Source organism: Bombina bombina, chromosome 9 (assembly GCF_027579735.1).
Source record: "Bombina bombina isolate aBomBom1 chromosome 9, aBomBom1.pri, whole genome shotgun sequence".
NCBI lineage: Eukaryota > Metazoa > Chordata > Amphibia > Anura > Bombinatoridae > Bombina > Bombina bombina.
The window spans coordinates 141,873,408-141,901,168 of record NC_069507.1 but is presented as its reverse complement, the minus strand read 5'-3'; the positions used below and the strand labels follow the sequence as shown (position 1 = coordinate 141,901,168).

At 44.2% G+C, this 27,761-nt stretch overlaps 1 protein-coding gene across 1 annotated transcript in view; it reads right to left on the bottom strand.

The window, feature by feature from the left end:
• KIF11 (kinesin family member 11) overlaps window positions 1-27,761 on the bottom strand; it is a 193,272-nt gene that overhangs the window by 41,116 nt on the left and 124,395 nt on the right. Inside the window, exon 22 of the mRNA XM_053692415.1 lies at window positions 11,791-11,901. Within this exon, the coding sequence (XP_053548390.1) occupies window positions 11,791-11,901 (111 nt within the window). The remainder of the gene's footprint in view (window positions 1-11,790; window positions 11,902-27,761) is intronic.

Genomic DNA, 27,761 nt, shown 5'->3' with positions numbered 1-27,761 from the left:
GGATCTATGAAAGAGCAATTGTCCTCTATTGGAATAGTTGTGCGCTTAGCTAACGTTGAAACTGCCCCCTCTACCTTAGGGACCGTCTGCCATGCGTCCCTTCTGGGGTCAACAATGGGGAACATTTTCTTAAATATAGGAGGGGGAACAAAAGGAACACCTGGCTTCTCCCACTCCTTAGTCACTATATCCGCCATCTTAGGTATCGGAAACGCATCAGTGTGTACTGGGACCTCTAGGAAATTGTCCATTTTACACAATTTTTATGGGATCACCAAAGGATCACAATCATCAAGTGCAGCTAGGACCTCCTTAAGTTGGGTGCGGAGGTGTTCTAGCTTAAATTTAAATGTTATAGTATCAGGCTCTGCCTGCTGAGAAACTTTTCCTTCAGAAATTTCTCCCTCAGACAGGCCCTCCCTCACCGCCAAGTCAGCTTGATGTGAGGGCACTACAGATAAATTATCCTCTGCGTCTGCTTGCTCATTGTCTGTGTTTAAAACTGAGCAATCACGCTTCCTAGGAAAGGCTGGTAGTTCGGATAAAAAAATGCTAAATGTTGCATAGTAATCGCAATTGGTGCGCTAGATGTACTGGGCATCGCCTGCGCGGGCATAGCTGGTGTTGACACCGAAGGAGAGGAAAGCAAGCTATCTTCACTACCTTCAGCTAAAGAATCATCTTGGGCTATATTTTTAAGTGTGATTGTACTGTCCTTAAGCTAGTTGCACGCTATGGCACACTGCACACATAAATTTAATGGGGGAACCGCCTTGGCCTTTGGACATACAGAACATAGTCTATCTGAAGATTCAGACATGTTTGACAGGCTTAAACAGAAATACAATGCAATAAAAATTATTTTTGACAAAAACGTTACTGCCTCTTTAAATAATAAAAGAGCACACATTATTACTGACACATCAAAAAAAACATGAAATATACATCCGATTTTAATGAAATTTTCACCACAGAGCCTTAATGCTTTGAAAAGATTGCACACAAATTTTCAGACCAATTAACCCCTTAATGCCCAAACCGGAGCTAATAACATTTATTAACCAGTTAACACACTACAGTACTATGCTACAGCTTCCCCTTTAGTCTTTACCTTGCTTAGGGATTATTTTAGTAGGAAATAAGCCTCTCTGGAATCCTTCTGATGCCCCACATGAAGCTGCATGGACTGCCTAGGCAAAATCAACTGCGCAGTTGAGGCCTGAAAATGAGGCCTCCTCCCTCTTCATTCCAGAGTGGAGGGGCCTTTCTGACTAGATTTAGGTGTCCAAATAAGTGCCAGGCCGAAATTAAACCCCAAAAGTGTTTTAAAGTCTGAAAAAACACCTTATTTATAGTGAAAAACATGCTAAAAAGCAATCGATTTTAAAGCCCACAATAGTGTCAACCAGCATAGAGCCCTAAATATAAGCCATCATTTTATACAGAGTCTCATACTCCTCTTTAACAGAAATCTTCTTCATTTTCTGTTGCAGAGTAAATAGTACAAACTGGCACTATTTTAAAATAACAAACTCTTGATAGAAGAAATAAAAAAACTACAACTAACACCACATACTCTTTACCACCCCCGTGGAGATGCTACTTGTACAGAGCGGCAAAGAGAATGACTGGGGGGCGGAGCTAGAGTGGGAGCTATATGGACAGCTCTGCTGTTGTGCTCTCTTTGCCACTTCCTGTAGGGAATGAGAATATCCCACAAGTAAGGATGAAGCCGTGGACCGGACACACCAATGTAGGAGAAAACAGGGCAGGCCGTGGACTCGTCATGTCCAAGAGGAAACAAATTTATCAGATAAGCATAAATTTTTTTTTCCTCTTAAGGACATGACGAGTCCACAGATCATCTTCATTACTTATGGGATACAATACCCAAGCTTAGACACAGATGATACGGGAGGGACAAAACAGGATACCTAAACAGAAGGCACTACTGCTTGAAGAACCATTCTCCCAAAAGCCGCCTCAGCTGAGGCAAAAGTATCAAATTTATAGAATTTAGAAAAAATGTGCAGAGAGGACCATGTAGCAGCCTTACAAATCTGTTCAACAGATGCGTCATTCTTGAATGCCCATGAAGAAGCCACGGCCCTAGTAGAATGAGCCGTAATCCTCTCAGGAGGCTCCTTCCCATCGGTCTCATAAGCAAAGCGAATGATACTCTTCAGCCAAAGAGAAAATTAAGTAGCCGTAGCCTTCTGACCCTTTCGTTTTCCAGAGAAAACAAACAAAGAAGACGACTGCCGAAAATCCTTCGTTGTCTGCAAATAAAACCTTAAAACACGAACCACATCAAGATTGTGCAGAAGACGTTCGTTCTGAGAAGGATAAGGACATAAAGAAGGTACCACAATTCCCTAATTAATGTTTTGATCAGAAACTACCTTAGGAAGAAAACCTAAGTTAATACGCAAAACTACCTTATCAGCATGAAAAATAAAATAAGGGGAAGAGAACTGCAGAGTTCGGACACTCTGCGAAGAGAAGAAACAAAACTTGCTGCTGCCTTACTCTGAGACTGCAGCCACTTCCAGCCTGCTTTCCTTCATGCTTGTCTCTCCCATGCCACAGCCACTGCCCTCCCCCCGCCTACCAGCACAGCACAGGTAACTCCCTTTGTTTAACTTTCTTTCTATAGCCACTGCCCTGCACCCCGCCTCCCAGCCCTCCCACCACCTATTTAATGGAAGTTGCGGCGCAAGCGCGCCAAAGGCAAGTCCGTCTGCACCCGTCCACGCCTGGACCGCATCCAGCGGCACTAACCCTGGCTCCCACAACCACCGCCACTACGACACCAGCCCCCTACTCCATCTCAACACCGGTAGATCATCTGCCTGCTACCACGCATCCCTGACTAACACCATCAGAACCTTCACCTGCCGCAACTGCGCCTTCTCCTCCCTCCGAATCACTAACCTGCCAGTCACCTCTCACGCCTTCTCCTCCCTCCGAACCACTAACCTGCCAGTCACCTCATGCAAAAACAACCGCAACCACCTCAACTGCATCCTCCTCAACACCTGCTTCGTCCGCAAGCACGCAGTCAAAATCTGGAACCTGCTCAACTCCACCTCCCCGGACGTTGCCTTCCTTACTGAAACCTGGCTGAACCCCACATCAATGCCGGACATCGCCATCCCCGACGGATACAAAATCTCCCAGGAACGCAGCAACCGTCCGGGAGGAGGCATCGCCATCCTCCACAAACACTCCCTCCACGTCACAACCAGCTCCGACTACCACTCACCAGGCTTGGAACACCTACACTTCAAGATCCAGGTCAGTCCCAACACTACCCTCCGTGGCACCCTCATCTACAGACCTCCCGGACCTCGTCCTGCCTTCTGTGACTCCATCACCGACCTCATCGCACCCCACGCCCTCCCCTCAACAGACTACATCCTCCTCTGTGACCTCAACTTCCACCTAGACAACCCCAATGACCACAACACTGCCAACCTCTTAGAAAACCTTGGAACCATCGGTCTAAACAACTCGTAACTTCCCCAACCCACTTAGCCGGACACACACTCGACCCTATCTTCTCTGCAGGAAACCACATCTCAGTCAACCACATCACCTAACTCCATTGGACCGACCACCATTGCATAAATTTTTCCTTCAACAAACCCACCGCACACCTCCAGCAGCACCACCCACCCCGCAGAAACTGGAACAACATCACCGAAGACCAACTGTACTCCACCCTGAACAAGTGCCCCCCAGCCACCTCCACAGATGCCAACTCCTCCGCCCGCAACCTCCACCACTGGCTCACAGACTGCGCCAACACCCTCGCCCCTCTCAAGAAACCGTCCAACCGCCAACCCACCAACAAGGCTAGTTGGTTCACCCCTGCTCTCCAGGACTCCAAACGCCACTGCAGGCAATTGGAAAGGACCTGGAGATCCAGCAAGACCCCCTCAAATAAAACAGCCTACAAAGAAGCCATCACTACCCACCACCACCTCATCAAAACCACCAAGAAGACAGCCATCCAAGATAGAATCAATGCCAACGTCCACAACAGCAAGGAGCTGTTCACAGTAATCAAGGAATTCTCCAATCCCAACAGCAACACCAACGACATCCCGCCCTCCCAGGACCTCTGCGATAACCTCGCAATGTACTTCCACCGCAAGATTGTCGACATCTATGACAGCATCGTGCCCCAGAACTCACCCACCACCGCCCACCGATACCTCACCCAAATACACCACCGTCTACCCCCCACTGACCATCTGGAGCCCCCTCACCACAGAGGACACCATCAGGATCATGAGATCGATCCACTCCGGAGCACCCTCGGACCCATGCCCGCATCACATTTTCAACAAAGCGGTTGACACCATCGCCCCCGAGCTCTGCAGCACCATCAACTGCTCCATCGAAACAGGCACCTTCCCGGATGACTGGAAGCATGCAGAATTAAAACCCCTACTGAAAAAACCCACGGCTGACCCCAATGATCCGAAGAACTACCGCCCAATCTATTTGCTCCCCTTTGCGGCCAAAGTCATCGAGAAGTCCATCAACGCGCAACTCGTTGACTACATTGAAACCAACCACACCCTGGACCCCTCCCAATCCGGTTTCAGGAGCAACCACAGCACCGAGACTGCCCTCCTCGCCGCCACAGACGATATCCTCGCCCTACTCGACCGAGGAGAGACCGCCACCCTCATTCTCCTATACCTCTCAGCAGCATTCGACACCGTCTCCCACCTCACCCTCCGCAACCGACTACACGATGCCAGCATATGCGACAAAGCCCTGGAATGGATCACCTCCTTCCTCACCGGCAGAACCCAGAAAGTTAGACTCCCACCCTTCACCTCCAAGCCCACAGAAATCAGCTGCGGTGTACCCCAAGGCTCTTCTCTGAGCCCCACCCTATACATGGCCCATCTCTCCGCCATCGCCCGACGACACAACCTCAACATCGTCTCCTACACCGACGATACCCAGCTAATCATCTCACTCACCAGTGACCCCACCGCCAAGAGAAACGTCCACGAAGGGCTGACAGCAGACGCCACCTGGATGAACTACAACTGCCTAAAGCTGAACGCAGACAAGCACGAAGTCCTCCTCCTTGGTCCCACCACATCCGCATGGAATAACTCCTGGTGGCCCACAGCCCTCGGACACCCTCCAACCCCCACCGACCATGCACAAAATCTAGGCGTCATCCTGGACTCATCGCTCTCCATGGACCAGTAAAATCAACGCCGTCTCTTCTGCATGCTTCCACACACTTCACCTGCTGCGAAAGATCTTCAAATGGATCACAACCGAGACCAGGAAGACTGTCACTCACGCCCTCTTCAGCAGCCGACTGGACTATGGTAACGCACTCTACGTCGGCACCACCATCAAGCTCCAAAAGAGACTACAGCGCATCCAGAACTCCTCGGCCAGACTAATCCTTGACATCCCTCATCAATGCCACATCACCAAATACCTGCGGGACCTGCACTGGCTCCCCATCAACAAAAGAATAACCTTCAAGCATCTCACCCACGCATTCAAGGTCCTCCACAACATCGGTCCCGAATACTTGAACCACCGCGTTACCTTCTACACCCCTGCCAGACAACTTCGATATGCCGACCAAGCCCTCGCTGTCATCCCCCGCATCAGGAAAACCACAGCGGGAGGCAGATCCTTCTCTCACCTGGCTGCCAAGACTTGGAACACCCTCCCGCTGCACCTTAGACAAGCTACCGCCCTAACTAAGTTCAGAAAGGACCTCAAGACCTGGCTCTTCGACTGAACTGCAACCCTCAGCGCCTTGAGACCCTTACGGGTGAATAGCAGCGCTTTACAAGAACCCAATAGATAGAAGATAGTAACTTAATATCTAAGGAATGCATAGGTTCAAACAGAACCCCTTGAAGAACATTGAGAACCAAATTAAGACTCCATGGAGGAGTAATAGGCTTAAACACAGGCCTGACCCTGACCAGAGCGTAACAGAAAGACTAAACATCTGGAACATCTGCCAGACGTTTATGTAACAAAATAGCCAAGGCCGAAATCTGACCCTTTAAGGAACTTGTTGACAAACCTTTCTCCAAACCCTCTTGAAGAAAGGCTAAAATTCTCGGAATCCTAGCTACTCCATGAGAAGCCCCTAGATTCACACCAATAAAGATATTTACTACATCTTATGGTAAATCTTTCTAGTTACCGGCTTACGAGCCTGAACCAAGGTCTCTATAACAGCATCAGAAAAACTTTTGACAAAATTAAACGTTCAATCTCAAAGCAGTCAGCTTCAGAGAAACTAGATTTGGGTGAAGAAAGGGAACTTGAATGAGAAGGTCCTTCCTCAACGGAAGTCTCCAGGGTGGCAGACACAACATGTCTACCAGGCCCGCATACCAAGTCCTGCGAGGCCAGGAGGGAGCAATGAGGATCACTGGACCCTCTCCTGTTGGATTCGAGCAATGACCCGAGGAAGAAGCGCAAACAGAGGAAACAGGTATGCAAACTTGAAGGACCAAGGAACCGTCAGAGCATCTATCAATTCCGCCTGCGGATCCCTGGACCTCGACTCGTACCTCGGGAGCTTGGCATTCTGCCAAGATATCCAACTCCGGTTGACCCCATTTGAGGATCAGACTTGAGAACACTTCCGGATGAAGTTCCCACTCGCCTGGATAGAAAGCCTGTCTGCTCAGAAAATCCGCCTCCCAGTTGTCCACCCCTGGGATGTGGATTGCTGACAGGTGACAAGAGCGAGAGTCTGCCCACTGAATTATCTTGGTCACTTCGGACATCGCCAAGGAACTCCTTGTTCCTCTCTGATTGATGTAAGCTACAGTCGTTACATTGTCCGACTGGAATCTGATGAACTGGGCCGAGGCCGGGCCAGAAGAGCATTGAAAATTGCTCTCAATTCCAGAATATTGATAGGAAGGAGAGACTCCGAACGAGTCCACACTCCCTGAGCCTTTAAAAAACCCCAGACGGTTCACCATCCTAAAAGACTGTCTGTTGTCACAATCACTGAGGGCGGTCTGCGAAAGCAGATTCCCTGAGATAGATGATCCAGAGACAACCACCATTGAAGAGAGTCCCTCGTCTCCTTTTCCATGATTATTTGAGGAGACAAGTCCGCATAATCTCCATTCCACTGTCTGAGCATGTTCAGCTGCAGAGGTCTGAGATGGAACCAAGCAAACGGGATGATGTCCATCGCCGCCACCATCAGTCCGATTACCTCCATACACTGAGCCACTGACGGCCTCAGAGTGGATTGGCGTATTCAACAGGTATTTATAATCCTTGATTTCCTAACTTCTGTCAAAAAAAATCTTCATTAGAACAAAATCTCGAGTTCCCAAGGAGGACACCCTTGTCCTTGGAACTAAAGAACTCTTTTCCAGATTTACATTCCACCCGTGAGCCCTCAGTAAGGAAATGACAATGTCGATATGAGACTTTGCTTGATGACAAGACGGCGCCTGGATTAGAATATCGTCTAGGTATGATGCTACCGCAATGCCCCCTGGTCTCAGGACCGCCAACAGAGACCCCAGAACCTTTGTGAAAATTATGGGCGCCGTGGCCAAACCGAAAGAAAGAGACACAAACTGGAAGTGTATGTCTAGAAAGGCAAATCTTAGAAACTTGTGATGTTCCCTGTGGATAGGAACATGAAACTATGCATCCTTCAAGTCCACCGTTGTCATGAATTGACCCTCCTGGATCAACGGCAGAAAAGTTTCTCAGAGTCCCATCATTCAAGATGGAGACTATTCACACTAGTTTAGACTCTTGAGATCTAGGATTGGTCTGAAAGTTCCCTCCTTTTTGGGAACTACAGATTGGAACAAAAACCTTGTCCTTGTTCCTGAATAGGAACTGGGATAATTACTCCCATGGAGGAGAGGTCTCTTACACAACATAAGAACGCCTCTCTTTTTATCTGGTTTGCAGACAACCTTGAAAGGAGAAACCTTCCTCAAGGAGGACAACCTTTGAATTCCAGTCTGTATCCCCGGGACACAAGCTCTATAACCCAGGGATCCTGTATATCTTACCCAAGCCTGAACGAAAAAGGAAAATCTGCCCCCTACCAGATCCAGTCCTGTATTGGGGGCATACCCTTCATGCTGTCCTAGATTCAGCAGCCGGCTTCTTAGATTGTCTTCTATGACTGGTTGGGTCTCCAAGTAGGCTTGGGTTGGAAATAGTTTCCGTCCTGTCTGGGGGAGGAAACTAAAGAATTTCCCTTAAAGTTTCGAAAGGAACGAAAATTACTTTGTCGTCCCTTTAGCTGGTTTCTCTTATCTTGAGGAAGGAGATGACCCTTACCTCCAGAAATATCGGAAATAATTTCCTTCAGGCAAGGTCCAAACAAGGTCTTTCCCTTGTAAGGAATTGCCAGAAGCTTAGATTTGGAGGGTACATCCGCTTTAACCAAAAAGCTCTGAGGGCTAAAATAGAAAACCCCGAACTCTTTGCTGCCAATTTAGGAATTTGCAAAGTAGTATCAGTAATAAAGGCATAGTTTCAGCGCCTTAATCTTAACTTGGATTTCCTCAAAAGAGGTTTCCGTTCTCCATAGGATCCTTAAAAGCACAGCTATCCTCAATAGGAATAGTCGTACATTTGGCCAGAGTGGAAACAGCTCCTTCCACTTTAGGGACCGTCTGCCAAGTTTCCTTTATAGCATCCGCTACAGGAAGCCTCTTCTTGAAAACAGGGGATAGAGAAAAAGGAATACCTGGTCTATCCCATTCCTTAGAAATAATCTCCAAAGTCTTCTTAGGTACTGGAAAAATATCTGTATACGAAGGAACTTCAAAATATCTATCCATTTTGCACAACTTCTCAGGAGCCACTACTACTGTAATGTCACAATCATCTAAAGTTGCTAATACCTCCCTGAGTAACAGACAGAGGTGTTCTAACTTAAACCTGAAAGAAACCACCTCTGATCTGTTAAAGGTGCTGAACTTTCAGAATCCGAAACTTCACCCTCTAATAAAAATTCTGAACCCTCTAACTCGGGTCCCTGAGAGGGTATATCCGAAAATGATACCATTGCGTCAGCAACCTCACTGACCCCAAGGTTGCTCTCTCATTAACGCTTGCCTTGTAACATAGGAAGGGCAGATAATGCGTCAGAAATAGTGGAAGACATAACCCTAGCTATGTCCATTTAAAGTGATTCCAGCCGAAGCTAGAACAGGAGTACAGGGCACTGCTTGAGCGGGCGGTAATTCCTGGGACTCTTGGGGAGACAGCTGTGGCGCACTCTGAATCTCCTCCTGAGACCCCTGAGAAAAAACCCGCCTTAGAAGAGGTTTACTCATGAAACATCTTTTCTTTGAAACTCAAGGTCCTCTCAACACAAGAGGGACAAAAAGGAGTAGGTGGTTCAAACCCTTACCTCCCCTGAGCATTCAAGCACATAGAGCAAATACCAGATTGATTAGCTCCTATGTCCATCTCAAATCACAGAAAAAAAATTCAACAATAAAACTTACATACACTACTGTGAGATATAAGGAATTAAACGTTATTAGAAATAACGAACCTATGCCATTAAATTTTAAACGTTAATCTTTTTGTCTGCTAGATTACATTATTTGTACATCAAAAACATAATTCCAGACAACTTTACACCTCAGCAGTCTGCTGAGGTGCCTACCTGCCCACCAACAACCGTCTATCTTCTCACAGAAAAAACGGACTCTGATGCCAGATGTAAGCAGGAGAAGAAAACAGGAACTGCTTCTGCAGTAAGCGCTACAACCGCCTGTCTAATTTTTCCAATCACCAGACATGCGGTAATAGAGTCCCATGCGATCTCTAACTCTACATGGGCTGTAGTCAGGAAATAAAAGCGCATAAATAGGAGCCGCCCATCATGGGTGTCATCTTAATTGCCTCAAAAAAACGTCAGGGATGAAGTACGCTATATCCCCTAATAAAGTGTAAGCCGTCTCCTCACAAAAGCCTTTTTTAAGAGAAAGAAGGGGTGTATCGTCCCAGAGCTGCGCTGCAGCTTGTAACAAGTGTTAAAAGTTAAGTGCCATAATCACTCTGCTATCCTGCCCAGAATGAATAAAATAGCACTTACCTCAATGCTGCCCGACAGCAGGACAGTCCATCAGGTGTAAGAGGTGCTTTTCTCCCGCCCATAGCCCTGTGGAAGCAGATCAGCCTGAGTTACCATGCGCTTAGGCTATCTATAATGGGGCAGCAACATGTTTAGGAGGAGCAGTGAGAATTATCTCCCACCAGTTCCTAATGCTTTAAAGCCACAACAAGCCCTGCTGTAGAGACTGATCAGGTATAGGCTACACCCCAGGTCAAAGTAGCACTCTCTGGCACTACTTAAAAAAATAAACTCTTGATTGAAGAATCTTTTCTAACACCTCACTTTGCCATCTCCTATCACTAACACAGGCAAAGAGAATGACTGGGTTGGTGGGGAAGGGATGAGCTATTTAACAGCTTTGCTGTGGTGCTCTTTGCCGCCTCCTGCAGACCAGGAGGTGAATATCCCATAAGTAATGAAGATGATCCGTGGACCTGTCATGTCCTTAAGAGGAAAACATAATATTGTTTATGATAAACCAGTTCCCATAGAAAGCAAAACCTGCTGCTGTAACTTGAGTGGATCGCACACTGCAGTATCTCCTAACCTTTGAGTACCAATTTAAAGCAACAACGTCAACTTACGAACACATCAAGGCGGCAGAACAATATTTTAGAAGCTTTAAAAAGGAACATGAAAGCCATTTATTCCCTGATTCAGATATAGAATAAATTTTTAAAGAACTTCCATATTTACTTCTATTATCTAATTTGCTCATGGTATCCTTTGGTGAAGGAGCAGAAATGCACTATTGGGCACCATATGAACACAACTAGTGAGCTAATGACACAAGGTATGTGTGCAGCCACAAATCAGCTGCTAGCACCCTGGAGTGCATCACTTCTCCTGAGTCTACCTAGATATGCCCTTCAACAAAGGATCCCAAGAGAATGCAGTAAATTAGGTAATAGAAGTAAATTGGAAAGTTGTTAAAAATGTCATGCTCTGTCTGCATAATGAAAGTTCAAGTTTGACCTTACTGTCCCTTTCAGGGCAGCATAAACATTTATCACAATTAAAGGGACAGTCTAGGCCAAAATAAACTCATGATACAGATAGAGCATGTAATTTTAAACAATTTTCCAGTTTACTTTTATCACCAATTTTGCTTTGTTCTCTTGGTATTATTAGTTGAAAGCTTAACCTAGGAGGTTCATATGCTAATTTCTTAGACCTTGAAGGTCACCTCTTTTCAGAATGCATTTTAACAGTTTTTCACCCCTAGAGGGTGTTAGTTCACGTATTTCATATAGATAACACTGCTCGTGCACATGAAGTTATCTGGGAGCAGGCACTGATTGGCTAGACTGCAAGTCTGTCAAAAGAATTGAAATAAAGGGGCAGATTGCAGAGGCTTAGATACAAGATAATCACAGAGGTTAAAAGTATATTATTATAACTGTGTTGGTTATGCAAAACTGGGGAATGGGTAATAAAGGGATTATCTATCTTTTAAAACAAAAATTCTGGTGTAGACTGTCCCTTTAAATACAAATATGTACTAAAAATATCCAATACCAATGGTATGTGGCGCTTGCTCCACCAATCGTCCATCCCTGGATTAAAAGAACAGGGCTGCTGATATTATGCTGCCGTTTACAGTTACCAATTTGTCCTATTTAAATGCCATGCCGACATCTAAAAACCATTACCTGGAAAAAGGGAACGCCACCATTATCTTGGCAGGTAACATTGAGATCTATACATGGCGCTTCACTGATAATGCTGTCACAGCTGATAACTGGCTCGTCTTCCAGCGAATCCTAGAGCAAAAAAGGGTAATTTTGTAAAAATTAAAAAAACATTTAAAAAAAACACAAGAGGCATTTGTTATGTAGCTCTTTTTAAATTCCAGAGATGAAGCCACAGTGAAAAACAGAATTTATGTTTTCCTGATAAATTACTTTCTCCAACGGTGTGTCCGGTCCACGGCGTCATCCTTACTTGTGGGATATTCTCTTCCCCAACAGGAAATGGCAAAGAGCCCAGCAAAGCTGGTCACATGATCCCTCCTAGGCTCCGCCTTCCCCAGTCATTCGACCGACGTAAAGGAGGAATATTTGCATAGGAGAAATCATATGATACCGTGGTGACTGTAGTTAGAGAAAATAAATCATCAGACCTGATTAAAAAACCAGGGCGGGCCGTGGACCGGACACACCGTTGGAGAAAGTAATTTATCAGGTAAACATAAATTCTGTTTTCTCCAACATAGGTGTGTCCGGTCCACGGCGTAATCCTTACTTGTGGGAACCAATACCAAAGCTTTAGGACACGGATGATGGGAGGGAGCAAATCAGGTCACCTAGATGGAAGGCACCACGGCTTGCAAAACCTTTCTCCCAAAAATAGCCTCAGAAGAAGCAAAAGTATCAAATTTGTAAAATTTAGTAAAAGTGTGCAGTGAAGACCAAGTCGCTGCCCTACATATCTGATCAACAGAAGCCTCGTTCTTGAAGGCCCATGTGGAAGCCACGGCCCTAGTGGAATGAGCTGTGATTCTTTCAGGAGGCTGCCGTCCGGCAGTCTCATAAGCCAATCTGATGATGCTTTTAAGCCAAAAAGAGAGAGAGGTAGAAGTTGCTTTTTGACCTCTTCTTTTACCAGAATAAACAACAAACAAGGAAGATGTTTGTCTGAAATCCTTTGTAGCCTCTAAATAGAATTTTAGAGCACGAACTACATCCAAATTGTGCAACAAACGTTCCTTCTTTGAAATTGGATTCGGACACAAAGAAGGCACGACTATCTCCTGGTTAATGTTTTTGTTAGAAACAACTTTCGGAAGAAAACCAGGTTTAGTACGCAAAACCACCTTATCTGCATGGAACACCAGATAAGGAGGAGAACACTGCAGAGCAGATAACTCCGAAACTCTTCTAGCAGAAGAAATTGCAACCAAAAACAAAACTTTCCAAGATAATAACTTGATATCAACGGAATGTAGGGGTTCAAACTGAACCCCCTGAAGAACTGAAAGAACTAAATTAAGACGATGAAAAGAGGAAAAAGGAATGCAGAGTCTTCAAGGTAGATGAAATAAGGTATTTATTAGGAGCAGGCTTATCGTCAGACACAGGTAAGCTCCTAGGAGGAGTCAAAGGTTTGTAAACAGGCTTGATTCTAACCAGAGCCTGAACAAAAGCTTGAACATCTGGCACAGCCGCCAGCTTTTTGTGAAGTAAAACAGATAAAGCAGAAATCTGTCCCTTCAAAGAACTTGCAGATAATCCTTTCTCTAAACCTTCTTGAAGAAAGGATAGAATCTTAGGAATTTTTATCTTGTTCCATGGGAATCCTTTAGATTCACACCAACAGATATATTTTTTCCATATTTTATGGTAGATTTTTCTAGTTACAGGCTTTCTGGCCTGAACAAGAGTATCAATGACAGAATCTGAGAACCCTCGCTTTGCTAAAATCAAGCGTTCAATCTCCAAGCAGTCAGTTGGAGTGAGGCCAGATTCGGATGTTCGAACGGACCTTGAACAAGAAGGTCCTGTCTCAAAGGTAGCTTCCATGGTGGAGCCGATGACATATTCACCAGATCTGCATACCAAGTCCTGCGTGGCCACGCAGGAGCTATCAAGATCACCGATACCCTCTCCTGTTTGATCCTGGCTACCAGCCTGGGAATGAGAGGAAACGGTGGGAACACATAAGCTAGGTTGAAGCTCCAAGGTGCTACTAGTGCATCCACTAGAGTCGCCTTGGGATCCCTGGATCTGGACCCATAGCAAGGAACCTTGAAGTTCTGACGAGACGCCATCAGATCCATGTCTGGAATGCCCCACAATTGAATTATTTGGGCAAAGATTTCCGGATGGAGTTCCCACTCCCCCGGATGAAATGTCTGACGACTCAGAAAATCCGCTTCCCAATTTTCCACTCCTGGGATGTGGATTGCAGACAAGTGGCAGGAGTGAGTCTCCGCCCATTGAATTATTTTGGTCACTTCTTCCATCGCCCGGGAACTCCTTGTTCCCCCCTGATGGTTGATATACGCAACAGTCGTCATGTTGTCTGATTGAAACCGTATGAATTTGGCCTTTGCTAGCTGAGGCCAAGCCTTGAGAGCATTGAATATCGCTCTCAGTTCCAGAATATTTATCGGGAGAAGAGATTCTTCCCGAGACCAAAGACCCTGAGCTTTCAGGGGTTCCCAGACCGCGCCCCAGCCCACCAGACTGGCGTCGGTCGTGACAATGACCCACTCTGGTCTGCGGAAGCTCATCCCTTGTGACAGGTTGTCCAGGGTCAGCCACCAACGGAGTGAATCTCTGGTCCTCTGATCTACTTGTATCGTCTGAGACAAGTCTGTATAATCCCCATTCCACTGACTGAGCATGCACAGTTGAAATGGTCTTAGATGAATTCGCGCAAAAGGAACTATGTCCATTGCCGCGACCATCAAACCTATTACTTCCATGCACTGCGCTATGGAAGGAAGAAGAACAGAATGAAGTACTTGACAAGAGCTTAGAAGTTTTGATTTTCTGGCCTCTGTCAGAAAAATCCTCATTTCTAAGGAGTCTATTATTGTTCCCAAGAAGGGAACTCTTGTTGACGGAGATAGAGAACTTTTTTCTACGTTCACTTTCCACCCGTGAGATCTGAGAAAGGCCAGGACAATGTCCGTATGAGCCTTTGCTTGTGGTAGAGACGACGCTTGAATCAGTATGTCGTCCAAGTAAGGTACTACTGCAATGCCCCTTGGTCTTAGTACCGCTAGAAGGGACCCTAGTACCTTTGTGAAAATTCTTGGAGCAGTGGCTAATCCGAATGGAAGTGCCACAAACTGGTAATGCTTGTCCAGAAAGGCGAACCTTAGGAACCGATGATGTTCCTTGTGGATAGGAATATGTAGATACGCATCCTTTAAATCCACCGTGGTCATGAATTGACCTTCCTGGATGGTAGGAAGAATTGTCCGAATGGTTTCCATTTTGAACGATGGAACCCTGAGAAATTTGTTTAGGATCTTGAGATCTAAGATTGGTCTGAATGTTCCCTCTTTTTTGGGAACTATGAACAGATTGGAGTAGAATCCCATCCCTTGTTCTCCTAATGGAACAGGATGAATCACTCCCATTTTTAACAGGTCTTCTACACAATGTAAGAATGCCTGTCTTTTTATGTGGTCTGAAGACAATTGAGACCTGTGGAACCTCCCCCTTGGGGGTAGCTCCTTGAATTCCAGAAGATAACCTTGGGAGACTATTTCTAGCGCCCAAGGATCCAGAACATCTCTTGCCCAAGCCTGAGCGAAGAGAGAAAGTCTGCCCCCCACCAGATCCGGTCCCGGATCGGGGGCCAACATCTCATGCTGTCTTGGTAGCAGTGGCAGGTTTCTTGGCCTGCTTACCTTTGTTCCAGCCTTGCATTGGCCTCCAGGCTGGCTTGGTTTGAGAAGTATTACCCTCTTGCTTAGAGGATGTAGAACTTGGGGCTGGTCCGTTTCTGCGAAAGGGACGAAAATTTGGTTTATTTTTAGCCTTAAAAGACCTATCCTGAGGAAGGGCGTGGCCCTTACCCCCAGTGATATCTGAAATAATCTCTTTCAAGTCAGGGCCAAACAGCGTTTTCCCCTTGAAAGGTATGTTAAGCAATTTGTTCTTGGAAGACACATCCGCTGACCAAGATTTTAGCCAAAGCGCTCTGCGCGCCACAATAGCAAACCCCGAATTTTTCGCCGCTAATCTAGCCAATTGCAAAGTGGCGTCTAAAGTGAAAGAGTTAGCCAATTTAAGAGCATGAATTCTGTCCATAATCTCCTCATAAGAAGAATCTTTATTGAGCGACTTTTCTAGTTCATCGAACCAGAAACACGCTGCTGTAGTGACAGGAACAATGCATGAAATTGGTTGTAGAAGGTAACCTTGCTGAACAACATAATTTATGTAAGAACTTACCTGATAAATTCATTTCTTTCATATTAACAAGAGTCCATGAGCTAGTGACGTATGGGATATACATTCCTACCAGGAGGGGCAAAGTTTCCCAAACCTTAAAATGCCTATAAATACACCCCTCACCACACCCACAAATCAGTTTAACGAATAGCCAAGAAGTGGGGTGATAAGAAAAAAAGTGCGAAGCATATAAAATAAGGAATTGGAATAATTGTGCTTTATACAAAAAAATCATAACCACCACAAAAAAGGGTGGGCCTCATGGACTCTTGTTAATATGAAAGAAATGAATTTATCAGGTAAGTTCTTACATAAATTATGTTTTCTTTCATGTAATTAACAAGAGTCCATGAGCTAGTGACGTATGGGATAATGACTACCCAAGATGTGGATCTTTCCACACAAGAGTCACTAGAGAGGGAGGGATAAAATAAAGACAGCCAATTCCTGCTGAAAATAATCCACACCCAAAATAAAGTTTAACAAAAAACATAAGCAGAAGATTCAAACTGAAACCGCTGCCTGAAGAACTTTTCTACCAAAAACTGCTTCAGAAGAAGAAAATACATCAAAATGGTAGAATTTAGTAAAAGTATGCAAAGAGGACCAAGTTGCTGCTTTGCAGATCTGGTCAACCGAAGCTTCATTCCTAAACGCCCAGGAAGTAGATACTGACCTAGTAGAATGAGCTGTAATTCTCTGAGGCGGAATTTTACCCGACTCAACATAGGCAAGATGAATTAAAGATTTCAACCAAGATGCCAAAGAAATGGCAGAAGCTTTCCGGCCTTTCCTAGAACCGGAAAAGATAACAAAGAGACTAGAAGTCTTACAGAAAGATTTCGTAGCTTCAACATAATATTTCAAAGCTCTAACAACATCCAAAGAATGCAACGATTTCTCCTTAGAATTCTTAGGATTAGGACATAATGAAGGAACCACAATTTCTCTACTAATGTTGTTGGAATTCACAACTTTAGGTAAAAATTCAAAAGAAGTTCGCAACACCGCCTTATCCTGATGAAGAATCAGAAAAGGAGACTCACAAGAAAGAGCAGATAATTCAGAAACTCTTCTGGCAGAAGAGATGGCCAAAAGGAACAAAACTTTCCAAGAAAGTAATTTAATATCCAATGAATGCATAGGTTCAAATGGAGGAGCTTGAAGAGCCCCCAGAACCAAATTCAAACTCCAAGGAGGAGAAATTGACTTAATGACAGGCTTTATACGAACCAAAGCTTGTACAAAACAAACAATGAATATCAGGAAGAATAGCAATCTTTCTGTGAAAAAGAACAAAAAGAGCAGAGATTTGACCTTTCAAGGAACTTGCGGACAAACCCTTATCTAAACCATCCTGAAGAAATTGTAATATTCTCGGTATTCTAAAAGAATGCCAAGAAAAATGATGAGAAAGACACCAAGAAATATAAGTCTTCCAGACTCTATAATATATCTCTCTGGATACAGATTTACGAGCCTGTAACTTAGTATTAATCACAGAGTCAGAGAAACCTCTTTGACCAAGAATCAAGCGTTCAATCTCCATACCTTTAAATTTAAGGATTTCAGATCCTGATGGAAAAAAGGACCTTGAGACAAAAGGTCTGGTCTTAACGGAAGAGTCCACGGTTGGCAAGAGGCCATCCGGACAAGATCCGCATACCAAAACCTGTGAGGCCATGCCGGAGCTACCAGCAGAACAAACGAGCATTCCTTCAGAATCTTGGAGATTACTCTTGGAAGAAGAACTAGAGGCGGAAGATATAGGCAGGATGATACTTCCAAGGAAGTAAAAATGCATCCACTGCCTCCGCCTGAGGATCCCGGGATCTGGACAGATACCTGGGAAGTTTCTTGTTTAGATGAGAAGCCATCAGATCTATTTCTGGAAGTTCCCACATTTGAACAATCTGAAGAAATACCTCTGGGTGAAGAGACCATTCGCCCGGATGCAACGTTTGGCGACTGAGATAATCCGCTTTCCAATTGTCCATACCTGGGATATAAACCGCAGAGATTAGACAGGAGCTGGATTCCGCCCAAACCAAAATTCGAGATACTTCTTTCATAGCCAGAGGACTGTGAGTCCCTCCTTGATGATTGATGTATGCCACAGTTGTGACATTGTCTTATCTGAAAACAATGAACAACTCTCTCCTCAGAAGAGGCCAAGACTGAAGAGCTCTGACAATTGCACGGAGTTCCAAAATATTGATCGGAAATCTCACCTCCTGAGATTCCCAAACCCCTTGTGCCGTCAGATACCCCCACACAGCTCCCCAACCTGTAAGACTTGTATCTGTTGAGATTATAGTCCAGGTCGGAAGAACAAAGAAGCCCCCTGAACTAAACGATGGTGATCTGTCCACCATGTCAGAGAGTGTCGTAAAATCGGTTTAAAGATATTAATTGAGATATCTTGAGTAATCCCTGCACCATTGGTTCAGCATACAGAGCTGAAGAGGTCGCATGTGAAAACGAGCAAAGGAGATCGCATCTGATGCGGCAGTCCTAAGACCCAACATTTCCATGCATAAGGCTACCAAAGGGAATGATTGTGACTGAAGGTTTTGACAAGCTGATATCAATGTTAAACTTCTCTTGTCTGACAAGGACAGAGTCATAGACACTGAATTTATCTAGAAACCTAAAAAGGTTACCCTTGTCTGAGGAATCAATGAACTGATTGGTAAATTGATCCTCCAACCATGAACTTGAAAAAACAACGCAAGTCGATTCGTATGAGATTCTTCGAAAATGAGAAGACTGAGCAAGTACCAAGATATCGTCCAAATAAGGAAATACCAAAACCCTATTCTCTGATTACAGAAAGAAGGGCACCGAGAACCTTTGAAAAAAATTCTTGGAACTGAGGCTAGGCCAAACAGTAGAGCCACAAAACTGGTAATGCTTGTCTAAAAAGAGAATCTCAGACACTAAAAGTGATCTGGATGAATCGGAATATGCAGATACACATCCTGTAAATCTATTGTAGACATATAATGCCCTTGCTAAACAAAAGGCAGGATAGTCCTACAGTAACCATCTTGAATGTTGGTATCCTAACATAACGATTCAATAATGATAGATCCAGAACTGGTCTGAAGGAATTGACCTTCTTTGGTACAATGAAGAGATAAAATAAAACCCCAGCCCCTGTTCCAGAACTGGAACTGGCATAAATACTCCAGCCAACTCTAGATCTGAAACACATTTCAGAAATGCTGAGCCTTGCTGTGTCAACTGGGACACGGGAAAGAAAAGAATCTCTTAGCAGGAGGCCTTAACTTGAAGCCAATTCTGTACCTTTCTGAAACAATGTTTCTGAAACCAGAGATTAAGAACGGAATTGATCCAAATTCTTTGAAGAAAACGTAATCTGCCCCATACCAGCAGAGCTGGAATAAGGGCCGCACCTTCATAGGTACTTAGGAGCTGGCTATAGGTTTCTATAAGGCTTGGATATATTCCAAACTGGAAATAGTTTCCAAACTGATACCGCTCCTGAGGATGAAGGATCAGGCTTTTGTTCCTTGTTGTGAGGAAAGGAACGAAATGATTATTTACCCTGGAAAGAAAGGGAAAGCAAAGTTGATTTAGAAGACATGTCAGTATTCCAAGTTTAATCCATAAAGCTTTTCTAGCTAAAATAGCTAGAGACATATACCTGACATCAACTCTAATGATATCAAAAGATGGTATCACCAATAAAATTATTAGCATGTTATAAAATAATAATAATGCTATAAAATTATGATCTGTTACTTGTTGCGCTAAAGCTTCTAACCAAAAAGTTGAAGCTGCAGCAACATCCGCTAAAAATATAGCAGGTCTAAGAAGATTACCTGAACATAAGTAAGCTTTTCTTAGAAAAGATTAAATTTTCCTATCTAAAGGATCCTTAAATGAAGTACTATCTGCCATAGGAATAGTAGTACATTAGCAGGAGAAGAGACAGCCCCATAACCTTAGGGATTTTTGTCCCAAAAAACTCTAATCTGTCAGATGGCACAGGATATAATTTGCTTAAACGTCTAGAAGGAGTAAATAAATTACCCAAATTATTCCATTCCCTGGAAATTACTACAGAAATAGCATCAGGGAGATAAAACACTTCTGGAATAACTACAGGAGATTTAAAAACCTTATTTAAACGTTTACATTTAGTATCAAGAGGACCAGAATCCTCTATTTCTAATGCAAATAACACTTCTTTAAGAAAAGAACGAATAAATTCCATCTTGAACAAATACAAAGATTTATCAGCATCAACCTCTGAGACAGAAACCTCTGAACCAGAAGAACCATTATCAGTATCAGAATGATGATGTTCATTTAAAAATTCATCTGAAAAAAAGAGAAGTTTTAAAAGACTTTTATGTATACTAGAAGGAGAAATAACAGACATAGCCTTCTTAATGGATTTAAAAAATAAAATCTCTTATGTTATCAGGAACACTCTGAAAATTAGATGTTGACGGACAGCAACAGGTAATGTAACAGTACTAAAGGAAATTTTATCTGCATTAATAAGTTTGACATGACATGCAATACAAATAACAGCTGGAGAAAAACAGAATTTATGTTTACCTGATAAATTACTTTCTCCAACGGTGTGTCCGGTCCACGGCGTCATCCTTACTTGTGGGATATTCTCTTCCCCAACAGGAAATGGCAAAGAGCCCAGCAAAGCTGGTCACATGATCCCTCCCAGGCTCCGCCTACCCCAGTCATTCGACCGACGTTAAGGAGGAATATTTGCATAGGAGAAACCATATGGTACCGTGGTGACTGTAGTTAAAGAAAATAAATTATCAGACCTGATTAAAAAACCAGGGCGGGCCGTGGACCGGACACACCGTTGGAGAAAGTAATTTATCAGGTAAACATAAATTCTGTTTTCTCCAACATCGGTGTGCCCGGTCCACGGCGTCATCCTTACTTGTGGGAACCAATACCAAAGCTTTAGGACACGGATGAAGGGAGGGAGCAAATCAGGTCACCTAAATGGAAGGCACCACGGCTTGCAAAACCTTTCTCCCAAAAATAGCCTCAGAAGAAGCAAAAGTATCAAACTTGTAAAATTTGGTAAAAGTGTGCAGTGAAGACCAAGTCGCTGCCCTACATATCTGATCAACAGAAGCCTCGTTCTTGAAGGCCCATGTGGAAGCCACAGCCCTAGTGGAATGAGCTGTGATTCTTTCGGGAGGCTGCCGTCCGGCAGTCTCGTAAGCCAATCTGATGATGCTTTTAATCCAAAAAGAGAGAGAGGTAGAAGTTGCTTTTTGACCTCTCCTTTTACCGGAATAAACAACAAACAAGGAAGATGTTTGTCTAAAATCCTTTGTAGCATCTAAATAGAATTTTAGAGCGCGAACAACATCCAAATTGTGCAACAAACGTTCCTTCTTTGAAACTGGTTTCGGACACAGAGAAGGTACGATAATCTCCTGGTTAATGTTTTTGTTAGAAACAACTTTTGGAAGAAAACCAGGTTTAGTACGTAAAACCACCTTATCTGCATGGAACACCAGATAAGGAGGAGAACACTGCAGAGCAGATAATTCTGAAACTCTTCTGGCAGAAGAAATTGCAACTAAAAACAAAACTTTCCAAGATAATAATTTAATATCAACGGAATGCAAGGGTTCAAACGGAACCCCCTGAAGAACTGAAAGAACTAAATTGAGACTCCAAGGAGGAGTCAAAGGTTTGTAAACAGGCTTAATTCTAACCAGAGCCTGAACAAAAGCTTGAACATCTGGCACAGCAGCCAGTTTTTTGTGAAGTAACACCGACAAGGCAGAAATCTGTCCCTTCAGGGAACTTGCAGATAATCCTTTTTCCAATCCTTCTTGAAGGAAGGATAGGATCCTAGGAATCTTAACCTTGTCCCAAGGGAATCCTTTAGATTCACACCAACAGATATATTTTTTCCAAATTTTGTGGTAAATCTTTCTAGTTACAGGCTTTCTGGCCTGAACAAGAGTATCGATAACAGAATCTGAGAACCCTCGCTTCGATAAAATCAAGCGTTCAATCTCCAAGCAGTCAGCTGGAGTGAAACCAGATTCGGATGTTCGAACGGACCCTGAACAAGAAGGTCTCGTCTCAAAGGTAGCTTCCAAGGTGGAGCCGATGACATAGTCACCAGATCTGCATACCAAGTCCTGCGTGGCCACGCAGGAGCTATCAAGATCACCGACGCCCTCTCCTGATTGATCCTGGCTACCAGCCTGGGGATGAGAGGAAAGGGCGGGAACACATAAGCTAGTTTGAAGGTCCAAGGTGCTACTAGTGCATCCACTAGAGCCGCCTTGGGATCCCTGGATCTGGACCCGTAGCAAGGAACTTTGAAGTTCTGACGAGAGGCCATCAGATCCATGTCTGGAATGCCCCACAGCTGAGTGACTTGGGCAAAGATTTCCGGATGGAGTTCCCACTCCCCCGGATGCAATGTCTGACGACTCAGAAAATCCGCTTCCCAATTTTCCACTCCTGGGATGTGGATAGCAGACAGGTGGCAGGAGTGAGACTCCGCCCATAGAATGATTTTGGTCACTTCTTCCATCGCTAGGGAACTCCTTGTTCCCCCCTGATGGTTGATGTACGCAACAGTTGTCATGTTGTCTGATTGAAACCGTATGAACTTGGCCCTCGCTAGCTGAGGCCAAGCCTTGAGAGCATTGAATATCGCTCTCAGTTCCAGAATTTATCGGTAGAAGAGATTCTTCCCGAGACCAAAGACCCTGAGCTTTCAGGGATCCCCAGACCGCGCCCCAGCCCATCAGACTGGCGTCGGTCGTGACAATGACCCACTCTGGTCTGCGGAATGTCATCCCTTGTGACAGGTTGTCCAGGGACAGCCACCAACGGAGTGAGTCTCTGGTCCTCTGATTTACCTGTATCTTCGGAGACAAGTCTGTATAGTCCCCATTCCACTGACTGAGCATGCACAGTTGTAATGGTCTTAGATGAATGCGCGCAAAAGGAACTATGTCCATTGCCGCTACCATCAACCCGATCACTTCCATGCACTGAGCTATGGAAGGAAGAGGAACGGAATGAAGTATCCGACAAGAGTCTAGAAGTTTTGTTTTTCTGGCCTCTGTTCGAAAAATCCTCATTTCTAAGGAGTCTATAATTGTTCCCAAGAAGGGAACCCTTGTTGACGGGGATAGAGAACTCTTTCCCACGTTCACTTTCCATCCGTGAGATCTGAGAAAGGCCAGGACGATGTCCGTGTGAGCCTTTGCTTGAGGAAGGGACGACGCTTGAATCAAAATGTCGTCCAAGTAAGGTACTACAGCAATGCCCCTTGGTCTTAGCACAGCTAGAAGGGACCCTAGTACCTTTGTGAAAATCCTTGGAGCAGTGGCTAATCCGAAAGGAAGCGCCACGAACTGGTAATGTTTGTCCAGGAATGCGAACCTTAGGAACCGATGATGTTCCTTGTGGATAGGAATATGTAGATACGCATCCTTTAAATCCACCGTGGTCATGAATTGACCTTCCTGGATGGAAGGAAGAATAGTTCGAATGGTTTCCATCTTGAACGATGGAACCTTGAGAAACTTGTTTAAGATCTTGAGATCTAAGATTGGTCTGAACGTTCCCTCTTTTTTGGGAACTATGAACAGATTGGAGTAGAACCCCATCCCTTGTTCTCTTAATGGAACAGGATGAATCACTCCCATTTTTAACAGGTCTTCTACACAATGTAAGAATGCCTGTCTTTTTATGTGGTCTGAAGACAACTGAGACCTGTGGAACCTCCCCCTTGGGGGAAGTCCCTTGAATTCCAGAAGATAACCTTGGGAGACTATTTCTAGCGCCCAAGGATCCAGAACATCTCTTGCCCAAGCCTGAGCGAAGAGAGAGAGTCTGCCCCCCACCAGATCCGGTCCCGGATCGGGGGCCAACATTTCATGCAGTCTTGGTAGCAGCGGCAGGTTTCTTGGCCTGCTTTCCTTTGTTCCAGCCTTGCAGTGGTCTCCAAGCTGGCTTGGCTTGAGAAGTATTACCCTCTTGCTTAGAGGACGTAGCACCTTGGGCTGGTCCGTTTCTACGAAAGGGACGAAAATTAGGTTTATTTTTTGCCTTGAAAGGCCGATCCTGAGGAAGGGCGTGGCCCTTACCCCCAGTGATATCAGAGATAATCTCTTTCAAGTCAGGGCCAAACAGCGTTTTCCCCTTGAAAGGAATGTTAAGTAGCTTGTTCTTGGAAGACGCATCAGCCGACCAAGATTTCAACCAAAGCGCTCTGCGCGCCACAATAGCAAACCCAGAATTCTTAGCCGCTAACCTAGCCAATTGCAAAGTGGCGTCGAGGGTGAAAGAATTAGCCAATTTGAGAGCATTGATTCTGTCCATAATCTCCTCATAAGGAGGAGAATCACTATCGACCGCCTTTATCAGCTCATCGAACCAGAAACATGCGGCTGTAGCGACAGGGACAATGCATGAAATTGGTTGTAGAAGGTAACCCTGCTGAACAAACATCTTTTTAAGCAAACCTTCTAATTTTTTATCCATAGGATCTTTGAAAGCACAACTATCCTCTATGGGTATAGTGGTGCGTTTGTTTAAAGTGGAAACCGCTCCCTCGACCTTGGGGACTGTCTGCCATAAGTCCTTTCTGGGGTCGACCATAGGAAACAATTTTTTAAATATGGGGGGAGGGACGAAAGGAATACCTGGCCTCTCCCATTCTTTATTAACAATGTCCGCCACCCGCTTGGGTATAGGAAAAGCTTCTGGGAGCCCCGGCACCTCTAGGAACTTGTCCATTTTACATAGTTTCTCTGGGATGACCAACTTGTCACAATCATCCAGAGTGGATAATACCTCCTTAAGCAGAATGCGGAGATGTTCCAACTTAAATTTAAATGCAATCACATCAGGTTCAGCCTGTTGAGAAATGTTCCCTGAATCAGTAATTTCTCCCTCAGACAAAACCTCCCTGGCCCCATCAGACTGGGTTAGGGGCCCTTCAGAGATATTAATATCAGCGTCGTCATGCTCTTCAGTATCTAAAACAGAGCAGCCGCGCTTACGCTGACAAGTGTTTATTTTGGCTAAAATGTTTTTGACAGAATTATCCATTACAGCCGTTAATTGTTGCATAGTAAGGAGTATTGGCGCGCTAGATGTACTAGGGGCCTCCTGAGTGGGCAAGACTCGTGTAGACGAAGGAGGGAATGATGCAGTACCATGCTTACTCCCCTCACTTGAGGAATCATCTTGGGCATCATTGTCATTATCACATAAATCACATTTATTTAAATGAATAGGAATTCTGTTTTCCCCACATTCAGAACACAGTCTATCTGGTAGTTCAGACATGTTAAACAGGCATAAACTTGATAACAAAGTACAAAAACGTTTTAAAATAAAACCATTACTGTCACTTTAAATTTTAAACTGAACACACTTTATTACTGCAATTGCGAAAAAACATGAAGGAATTGTTCAAAATTTATCAAATTTTCACCACAGTGTCTTAAAGCCTTAAAAGTATTGCACACCAAATTTGGAAGCTTTAACCCTTAAAATAACGGAACCGGAGCCGTTTTAAACTTTAACCCCTTTACAGTCCCTGGTATCTGCTTTGCTGAGACCCAACCAAGCCCAAAGGGGAATACGATACCAAATGACGCCTTCAGAAAGTCTTTTCTAAGTATCAAAGCTCCTCTCACATGCGACTGCATGCCATGCCTCTCAAAAACAAGTGCGCCACACCGGCGCGAAAATGAGGCTCTGCTTATGCTTTGGGAAAGCCCCTAAGGAATAAGGTGTCTAATACAGTGCCTGCCGATATTATTATATCAAAATACCCAGATAAAATGATTCCTCAAGGCTAAATATGTGTTAATAATGAATCGATTTAGCCCAGAAAAAGTCTACAGTCTTAATAAGCCCTTGTGAAGCCCTTATTTACGATCGTAATAAACATGGCTTACCGGATCCCATAGGGAAAATGACAGCTTCCAGCATTACATCGTCTTGTTAGAATGTGTCATACCTCAAGCAGCAAGAGACTGCACACTGTTCCCCCAACTGAAGTTAATTGCTCTCAACAGTCCTGTGTGGAACAGCCATGGATTTTAGTTACGGTTGCTAAAATCATTTTCCTCATACAAACAGAAATCTTCATCTCTTTTCTGTTTCTGAGTAAATAGTACATACCAGCACTATTTCAAAATAACAAACTCTTGATTGAATAATAAAAACTACAGTTAAACACTAAAAAACTCTAAGCCATCTCCGTGGAGATGTTGCCTGTACAACGGCAAAGAGAATGACTGGGGTAGGCGGAGCCTGGGAGGGATCATGTGACCAGCTTTGCTGGGCTCTTTGCCATTTCCTGTTGGGGAAGAGAATATCCCACAAGTAAGGATGACGCCGTGGACCGGACACACCTATGTTGGAGAAACAGATACCAAAAGTTTATAGCAGACTTAGCTTGGTAGCTCCAGCACTGTGCAGTGATTTTCCTGTAGTATCTTCTGACTCAGTTGCAACGTGGAACATCTTGCAATATGTAAAAGAAAAAAACAACATATAAAGCAAAATTGATCAAATTCCTTAAATGACAGTTTCAGGAATGGGAAAAAATGCCAGTGAACAAGCTTCTAGCAACCAGAAGCAATAAATAATGAGACTTAAATAATGTGGAGACAAAAATGACGCCCATATTTTTTAGCGCCAAAAAAGACGCCCACATTATTTGGCGCCTAAATGCTTTTGGCGCCAAAAATGACGCCACATCCGGAACGCCGACATCTTTGACGCAAAATAACGTCAAAAAATGACGCAACTTCCGGCGACACGTATGACGCCGGAAACGGAAAAGAATTCTTGCGCCAAAAAAGTCCGCGCCAAGAATGACGCAATAAAATGAAGCATTTTCAGCCCCCGCGAGCCTAACAGCCCACAGGGAAAAAAGTCAAATTTTTGAGGTAAGAAAAAATATGATAATTCAATGCATAATCCCAAATATGAAACTGACTGTCTGGAAATAAGGAAAGTTGAACATTCTGAGTCAAGGCAAATAAATGTTTGAATACATATATTTAGAACTTTATAAATAAAGTGCCCAACCATAGCTTAGAGTGTCACAGAAAATAAGACTTACTTACCCCAGGACACTCATCTACATGTTTGTAGAAAGCCAAACCAATACTGAAACGAGAATCAGTAGAGGAAATGGTAAATATAAGAGTATATCGTCGATCTGAAAAGGGAGGTAAGAGATGAATCTCTACGACCGATAACAGAGAACCTTATGAAATAGACCCCGTAGAAGGAGATCACTGCATTCAATAGGCAATACTCTCTTCACATCCCTCTGACATTCACTGCACGCTGAGAGGAAAACCGGGCTCCAACTTGCTGCGGAGCGCATATCAACGTAGAATCTAGCACAAACTTACTTCACCACCTCCCTTGGAGGCAAAGTTTGTAAAACTGATTTGTGGGTGTGGTGAGGGGTGTATTTATAGGCATTTTAAGGTTTGGGAAACTTTGCCCCTCCTGGTAGGAATGTATATCCCATACGTCACTAGCTCATGGACTCTTGTTAATTACATGAAAGAAAAACATCTTTTTAAGCAAACCCTCTAATTTTTTATCCATAGGATCTTTGAAAGCACAACTATCTTCTATAGGGATAGTAGTGCGTTTGTTTAGAGTAGAAACCGCCCCCT